The sequence below is a fragment of the Chinchilla lanigera genome, unplaced genomic scaffold (genome assembly GCF_000276665.1).
Source record: "Chinchilla lanigera isolate Chin_1 unplaced genomic scaffold, ChiLan1.0 scaffold00152, whole genome shotgun sequence".
NCBI lineage: Eukaryota > Metazoa > Chordata > Mammalia > Rodentia > Chinchillidae > Chinchilla > Chinchilla lanigera.
This window is the reverse complement of record NW_004955553.1, coordinates 2124839-2132667: the sequence shown is the minus strand read 5'-3', so window position 1 is coordinate 2132667 and position 7829 is coordinate 2124839. Positions and strand designations below refer to the sequence as shown.

At 53.4% G+C, this 7829-nt stretch overlaps 2 protein-coding genes across 5 annotated transcripts in view; one reads left to right on the top strand and one right to left on the bottom strand.

Moving 5' to 3' along the window:
* Nucleotides 1-4258, top strand: part of Mif4gd (MIF4G domain containing) — a 5110-nt gene extending 852 nt beyond the window's left edge. For 2 of the 4 annotated variants that reach the window (XM_005412282.2, XM_005412285.2), the window contains exons 2-6: nt 892-1023; nt 2350-2459; nt 2625-2780; nt 2901-2993; nt 3497-4258. In XM_005412282.2, the coding sequence (XP_005412339.1) occupies nt 892-1023; nt 2350-2459; nt 2625-2780; nt 2901-2993; nt 3497-3724 (719 nt within the window). In that variant the 3' untranslated portion in view covers nt 3725-4258. Of the gene's footprint in view, nt 655-891; nt 1024-2349; nt 2460-2624; nt 2781-2900; nt 2994-3496 lie in introns of all 4 variants that reach the window. The other 2 variants (XM_005412283.2, XM_005412284.1) reach the window with 2 other exon arrangements.
* Nucleotides 4185-7680, bottom strand: Mrps7 (mitochondrial ribosomal protein S7). The gene is made up of 5 exons (XM_005412286.2): nt 7587-7680; nt 6915-7106; nt 6747-6810; nt 6007-6174; nt 4185-4742 (listed from the first exon to the last, which is right to left on the bottom strand). The coding sequence occupies exons 1-5, from the start codon at nt 7658-7660 to the stop codon at nt 4521-4523; spliced, it is 720 nt and encodes a 239-aa protein (XP_005412343.1). The 5' UTR covers nt 7661-7680; the 3' UTR covers nt 4185-4520.
* Nucleotides 7681-7829: the final 149 nt, after the last annotated feature.

Below are 7829 nucleotides of genomic sequence, written 5' to 3'. Positions count from 1 at the left end.
GCGGGTGGGGCCCGGCGCTCTCGCCGCCTCTCCCGCTGCGGGCTTCCTCACCGCGGCCTCCGCGGCGGGCCTCGCGCGGCGGGCAAGGGCGTTCTGGGCTTGGGGAGGCTGCTGAGGTTTGAGGACCCGTAAGGTCGCTTTCTCTGGCCAGAGGAAAGGCGCCGAGTCCCGAGGGGGAACTCCAGCGGGAACCACCCTTTAAGGGGAACGATCCAGAATGCAGCTCAGAAACTGGGAGTCCCGAGTGGGTAGGGCCGGGTTTCTGCCACTCGGGAGCCCAGTCTAACCAGTCGAAGCTGCCCGGGACAGTAGGAGTTCCGACTCCGAGCGACGGCGGCGGCTGACCAGGCTCCGACGCCCGCCCGCGCAGGCCTGCCGCAGCCCGAAGGCTGCAGGGGTGGGTTTTGTGGACTGAGCGGGATCCTGGCGAAAGCTGGTGGAGAAGGTTGGAGGGAGGGGCTGAGGCTCCTGCTGGTGTAGAGCGGTCCACAGCTGAAAGCCTTTAGCCTGTCACTTGCTCGGAATCTAGCTGAGATAGCAGCTTCCAGGCCAGTTTGCATAGGGAAGTCCACACCTCCTCCAGCTCAACCAACCCTGCCCCCAAATCTACCTGACAGCGGCTGAGAACAACCTGCCTCCTGCTGGGACCGGAGGGTAGGTGCATTCACCGTCATCTGTTTCATCCCAGATGTCTGAGGTTTCCTAAGCTGAGGAGCAGGTGTCTCAGGCTCCACCAGAAGCCAAGTTTGGCAGGCTGTCAGCCAACCACCGAACGGCGTGGACCCGTGCACCTGTCCCAAGCACTAGCTGGCCCCACCCAGGGAAGCTGGACTGGGAACTTTCGGCCGGTGCTGTACATCTGAGGCCTCTCCTTTCTCTTCTCTCCCTCAGGTGCTGTCATTAGTCCCAGCCCCGTGAAGAGCTGCTGGGGCTGGGTGGTCATGGGGGAGGCCGGTAGAGAGGAGTATAAAATCCAGTCTTTTGATGCAGAGACCCAGCAGCTGCTGAAAACAGCACTCAAAGGTGAGCGGGGGAAGCCTCAGGAGCCAGGCAGCAGCTGCAGAGCCCCAGGGGCAGGGAGTGCCCAAGCCCTCTTCTCCCTTCACTTCCTGAGAATACGAGTCACAGGCTAACTCCTGCACTGGAAAGACAAGCTACCTTTAGATCAATATTTGGGAGGATTAATCAGAAAGTCATCTCTCCTATGGTAAAGCCTTTTTTTTTTAATTTTATTTTTTTGTCTTTTTGAGACAGGGTCTCGCTATGCAGTTCAGGCTGGCCTTGAGCTCACTTTGTAGCCCAGGCTGGCCTTGAACTCAATGATCCTCTTGCCTCAGCCTCCCCAGTGCTGGGATTACAGGCGTGTGCCACCATGTCCGGCTGGTAAAACCTTTTTTAAAAGTACTCATGAACAAGTACATAGTTCCTACCCTTTAAGCCTTAACATTTGATTTGCTGATTTCTGTGTTGCTGCAGCAGCTCTGTTGAATGTGTGATGCTCCCTGACTTGAGAAAGAGGAGGGAGAATCTGGCTTGGCAGAGGAGATATGTAACTGCCCTGGACCAGTGGCTTCCCGCTACACTCAGGACGAAGTTTGACCTGGCTAACAATTAGCAAGCTCCTCAAGTGCCAGGGGAAGGCCCTAAGCCTGTGAGGGAGGCCCCGCAAAGCCTGCTCTTTTAGGGGCTTGTGGACATTGTGTGTGTTACAGGAACACTTTTCTGTGAAATTGCTGTGGAAGACTTGGGGTTCAGGGTTTCTTCCTCAACCCAGTGCCAGGAAGAGATGTGCGACCTAATAAAATACACCTGTACTTTGATTGGTCGCTACAGCCACATAACCATCCCTGCTTTCTCTATTGAGCCATCAGAGGAGACTGCTAGAGTTGCTCATACATACCAGTAGTTACTGTGCCTTCTCTCTGGGGGTTTTTTGTTTTTGCAGTACTGGAGTTTGAACCTAGAGCCTTCACAGTGAATTACATCTCCAGTTGGTTGCTTGGTTGATTTTTTGAGATAGGGTCTCCCTAAATTGCTGAGTTACCCAGGTTGGGTTCAAACTTGTAATCCTCCTGCCTCAGCCTCCCAGAGTGCTGGGATTACAGCCCTGCTTCACCATGTCCTACTCCTTCTCTCTAGGCTTTTTTTTTTTTTTTTCAATTTTGGGCATCAAATCCAGGGCCTTGTCCATGCTAGGCAAGGGCTCTACCATGAGTTACATCCCCTTTGTCTCTAAATTCAAGCATATAGTGGGAGTGCACTACTGTGAACATCTCAGATCGCTCTTGGAAGCAGGTGAAGGCAAATATGAACAGGCAGCTCTAGATTCCCCTCCTGTCTCTACCCTAGATCCAGGCGCTGTGGACTTGGAGAAAGTGGCCAATGTGATTGTGGACCATTCTCTGCAGGACCGTGTGTTCAGCAAGGAAGCAGGACGCATGTGCTACGCCATCATCCAGGTTGGGGGGTTGGCAGAAGACAGGGAGCTGCTCTGTGGAAGGCTCCTCAAGTGGGCAGAGGCCAGCCAGCAGGACAGAGATGCGAAGGGCAGGGAACAGAGTAGGATAGGTGGGACAGTGCTGGCACCACCCTCTCCCTCTCACTACCCTCTCCTCGGTTCACAGGCAGAGAGTAAGCAAGCAGGCCAGAGTGTCTTCCGGCGTGGACTCCTCAACCGGCTGCAGCAGGAGTACCAGACCCGGGAGCAGTTGAGAGCACGCTCCCTGCAGGGTTGGGTCTGCTATGTCACCTTTATCTGCAACATCTTTGACTACCTGAGGGTGAGGGCCAGGGAGCCACCCTGTGAGGCGGAGATGACCTGTATCCCAAGGCCCATGCTGAATTGCTTTCCATGGCCCCTAACACTGCCATTCTGGCTTCTCTTCCTCACCCCCAAACAGGTGAACAACATGCCCATGATGGCCCTGGTGAACCCTGTCTATGACTGCCTCTTCCGGCTGGCCCAGCCGGACAGTCTGAATGAGGAGGAGGAGGTAGGTGGCCTGGGAGCAGAAGGCTGTGGAGGTGGAGAGCAGTCAGGCTCAGCTAAGTGGAGGCCTTGGAGGGTGTCATTTCCGGGCAAGAGCGGGGGTGGGGGTGCATTTAAGGCCTGTCAGTTACAAGACAAGCTGCTGAGTCTGATTTTTATTTAGAACAGACAGCAGGCAAAACCGACTGGCACAGCAGCTTCCTTCCTAGTAGGGAAGCCAAGCGATAGGAATGGAGAGAGCCACAGCCAGCTTTGGGCACAGATGGCCTGGAAACCAAACCCATGTCAGGCAGAGATGGGGAACAAGGAACGTGGGGTTAAGAAGCAGCGTGAGACAGGCCTGGCCGGATGTTCTAGGCAAGTCCCTGAACTTGTGTCCTTTGATGTAGATGTGGGCAACAGTGAGAGGATGGTGAGGACCAAATGAGTCTGAAGGGCACGTGATGTGCTAGGTGATAGGCTGGCCCTGCCCGGGGCTGACCCGGGGTCTCCCTGTTGCCCCTGCAGGTAGACTGCTTGGTGCTGCAGCTGCACCGGGTTGGGGAGCAGCTGGAGAAGATGAATGGACAACGCATGGATGAGCTCTTTGTCCTGATCCGGGATGGCTTCCTGCTCCCAACAGGCCTCAGCTCCCTGGCCCAGCTGCTGCTGCTAGAAATTATTGAGTTTCGGGCTGCCGGCTGGAAGACCACCGCTGCTGCCCACAAGTATTACTACAGTGAGGTTTCTGACTAGTGCAGGCTTGGTACTTGCTCCCTGCAACACTGGCCTTTCCTCAGCCCTCCTTAAGCTGGCAGGCGTCTCTGCCTCTCTCAAAGGCTTTCCCCTCCTAGACTCGCCCACCTTCCCAACTGCACTGTGGTCCTGCCGTGTTCCCCACCTACAGGTTGGGGAGATACCAAAGACTTGCTCCCCAGACTCAAGTTTGTCCCCTCTTCCCCCAGAGTCCCACCAGCCTTCTACCATCGTCCACTAGGACCATGCAGAGAAGGGCAATGCCTACCGACCATGCACTGTATAACCACTGATGCAACAGTACCTTGTTGCCTCAATTCCCCATCTATAAAATGGGCAACCATAGCCATGGGTTGGCTCAAGATGCTTCAAGACGCTGAGGGGCAGAGGGAGAGTGCAAATTATCCCAGAAACTGCTTTTTCTACATTTTTAAAAAGGACCACTGTGGAAAGAAGCCTATTTCCTCCAATGAGTTTTAATCGATGATACATCTGTATCAGAGAGAGGATTTTCTAATAAATCTTCTGATACTACAGCTTCTTCCTTTCACATCCGAAGGGTGTCACGGAAAGAGAAGACTGGGCCCCGAGTTTCTCAGAGGAAATTCCCAAGTCAGTGTCTCCTCTTCACAAGGAGACAGGGCCCAGAGAGCCAGTTCTAGTCCCAGTGAGAAAGGGTAAATGGCCCTGTGAACATGCTGCTCCGTCTTTCTCAAAAAGGAACTACGTTCTTAATACATGGTAATTTTCAGTGGGACGCAGGGCCTTGGGCGCCTCCCAAAGCCTCTCTTTCCCTCTACCACCAGCGGTAGTGGGCCAGGGCACGGTTGGCCTCAGCCATCTTGTGCATGTCCTGCTTCCTCTTGATCACGGGGCCCTGATTGTGGAAAGCCTGCAGCAGCTCATGTGACAACTTCTCTGGCATCAGTGTCCGCCGGTGCTTATTCTCTCGGCACTCAGTGATCATCCACTTCATGGCCAGGAAGCGGCGACGTCGGTCAGCTAGGGGCACAGGGACCTGGGAGAGGACACAGGACACAGGCCAGTTGATCCAAGGGCCTACCAGGGCTAGGGCTTCCTGCCTCTGAGCCCTAATGAGTCACCATGCATTCCCTCCGGACCAGCCGGTAAGGCTCCTAAGGAAAGAGGCCTATCTTTTTTGCTTTGAGCTTCCCCCATTTGTGGGTGACCTAGCATGGTAAACATAAGAGACACTCACTCAACAAACCTCATTAGGCACTGGCCTCTTTTTTTGTTTATTTGTTTTGTTTGTTTGAAACAGGGTCTCATTATGCCATTCAGGCTGGTCTTGAGCTCACATTGTGGCCCAAGCTGGCCTCAAACTCACAATGATCCTCCTGCCTCAGCCTCCTGAATACTGGGATTACAGGCATGCATCACCATGCCTGGCTCTTTTTCTCTTAAATGGAAGCTCTGCCAAGTTGATACAAGCAGCAACTGCAAAAAACCTTCTAAGCAAGGGTGAGACTTAGCCACCTCAGACAAAGGATACTTAAAAAATGCAAGAGTCATTTGCCCAGCCCACACTATGTGCCGGGTTCCATGTTGGACAATAAAGATGCAGACAGGAAGAAAATTCCTACCCTTATGAAGTTTAAACTGAAGAGGGAGAAGTCAAGGAAATCTACTCAGGACAATGAAAAATAAATGTTATGACACAGATGCCTTGTTAAGTTCAATACTGATGAACCAGCAGTTATGGGTCGAGCACTATGCTAACCCAAGTGTAGAGACGAGATGGCCCATCTCTTCCTATGAGAAGTTTACTGTTTAGAATACATGATGATGAGCCGGGCGTGGTGGCGCATGCCTGTAATCTCAGTACTCGAGAGGCTAAGGCAGGAGGATCATTGCAGGTTTGAGACCAGCCTGGGCTACAAAGTAAGCTCGATACCATGTCTCAAAAAAAAAAAACATGATGATGGACAGAAAAAGTAGGCTCTCAGAAAATGGGGATTTTTTTCTTTTTTTTGAGACAGTGTCTCTCTATGCAATTCAGACTGGCCTTAAATTCACTATTTAGCCTAGGCTGACCTCAAACTCACAGCAAATCCCTCTGCCTCAGCCTCCGGAATGCTAGGATTACAGGTATCCATCACCACGCCCGGCCAGATGATGTGACTTTTACAATACAGGTCTCAAATAAGTAGATCCTGACAGTCCTCAGTCTCTAGAGAGCTGTCAATCTCGGCCCAACTCTGAGGCCTCCCACCCCTGTCTTGTTTCACATGTGGCCAGCACTTTCCTGCCAGACCATTCACCTGGTAGAAATGGCCACCCTTGAGGATGGGTACGAGGCCAATCACAGGCTCACAGTTTTTCAGTGCTTGGTGGAAGATGACGTAGGGGTTGCGTTCGATGGTTGCTTGTTCCTCTGCAGAAGCAGCACGGTACTTCTCAAACTGTTTCCTTTTCACAGCTTCCAGAGTCTGCAGAGAGAGACAGTGCAAGAGACTGCTCCAGGCTCCCCGAAGAATTTACTCAGCTCAGCTAGCATCTTGCTCTTTTATTTCCATTATCCAGTCCTTCCACAGCAGTGTAGCTCCTCCCTCAGCACAGTCAAGACAAAGTCAAGTGCCTCCCCCTTTTGCCAGACTAGGACAGAAAGAGTAGGCTGAACTCCGTGATGTAGGGCAAATGGCCACACATATGGGGAAGTTAATTTTAATGACGTCTATGAATTATTATTTATTATTTTTTTTGTTTTTCTCCGGTACCGGGAACCGAACTCACGACCTTGCACTTGCCAGGCAGGCGCTTTGCTGCTGAGCTAAATCCCCAGCCCCTGCCCTTTTTATTTCTAAGACAAACTCTCAGTAAACTGCACAGACTGGACTTGAACTTGAAATCCTCCTGCCTCAGCCTCTCACTGTGCAGAGATTACAGGTGTGGTATGAGCTACATCCCTACCCCTCTTCTAATTTTTAAGCTACACTGAAAACCAAGCATCGTACAAAACTAGAAGGAAAAGAGAGGGAACAGAAGTGGAAGAACTGTTTACCTGGGTTATAAGGGATCTGGCCAGTATTTTATTTCCGCCTTTCATCATCATGTTGGTGAATTTACTTCAAGGAGAAAAACAAAGTATTTAGATTCCTAAGGCTCTATCATGGAGTCCATACCATAAATAAGTCCCAGTCCATGGAACAAGTGTGCGTTTCCATCTAACCTGATCACTGGATCTGCAAACACAGAGCATGTCGTCGTCGCTGGGGCCGCCTTGATGAGCTGAGTCTTCTTGAGCTCCTGTTCATATTTCTCCTCCTCGGTGAGCTCGGCCACGGGTTTGCGGTAATGTTCTTTATCCACTAAAGGATCCCTGAATTCAGGACTGTAGCGGCTCCACCGCACCGGGGTCAGCCTGCGAGGGGGAAGAGGGGGCGGGCAAAAGCTGACCCCACAAGTGAATAATAAGCCTGACTTCACAATGGGCCTGTTTGCCAACCCGCCGGAAAGGGCGAGCAGGGAGGAGATCCCAAGCTAAACCCGAGCCGCAAAAGCTCTGGCTTCTGTCCCAAGAGGCAGGAGGACCTCGTCAAAGGGGCCAGGAAAGCCTACCCGCCGTCCAGCGCTAACGTGAGGCCGGCTCCGCGCCGAGCACCTCTGCGCCCACCTCCCGACTCCCAGACAGCTCCTCTCCGGGCCCTGGCAGGGCTGCGATGATTCAGACCCCGACCTGACCGAGGCAAGCACTAAGCCTTCAGACCGGCCCAAGATCACGCAGCTACCGAAGAGACTGGGACTGGGGCGTCCCGGCCCCCCGAGGAGTGGCTCCCCTCCTCCCCCGCAGGCTCCTTCTGAACACTCAAGCCGCGCTCCCAGCTGCTGGCCGTCCGCTCACCCGGGAACACGCCACCCAGCGCAGGAGCTCCGGAGAGCCGGGGCTCTCACCGCTCTCAGCGCGGCGGCAGCCATCTTGGCCGGCTACGAGGACCCCACAGGACCTGCCCTCGGCGCGCCTGAGCGAGCAGACGGGTTCGGGATTCCACGGGGCCCTAAACTTGTGTCTCACGCCATTGATCTGGGCGTTGGAGTCTTTCACCACGAGGCCCAAAGGGAAGCTCTAAAAAGACGCCCGCCCTCA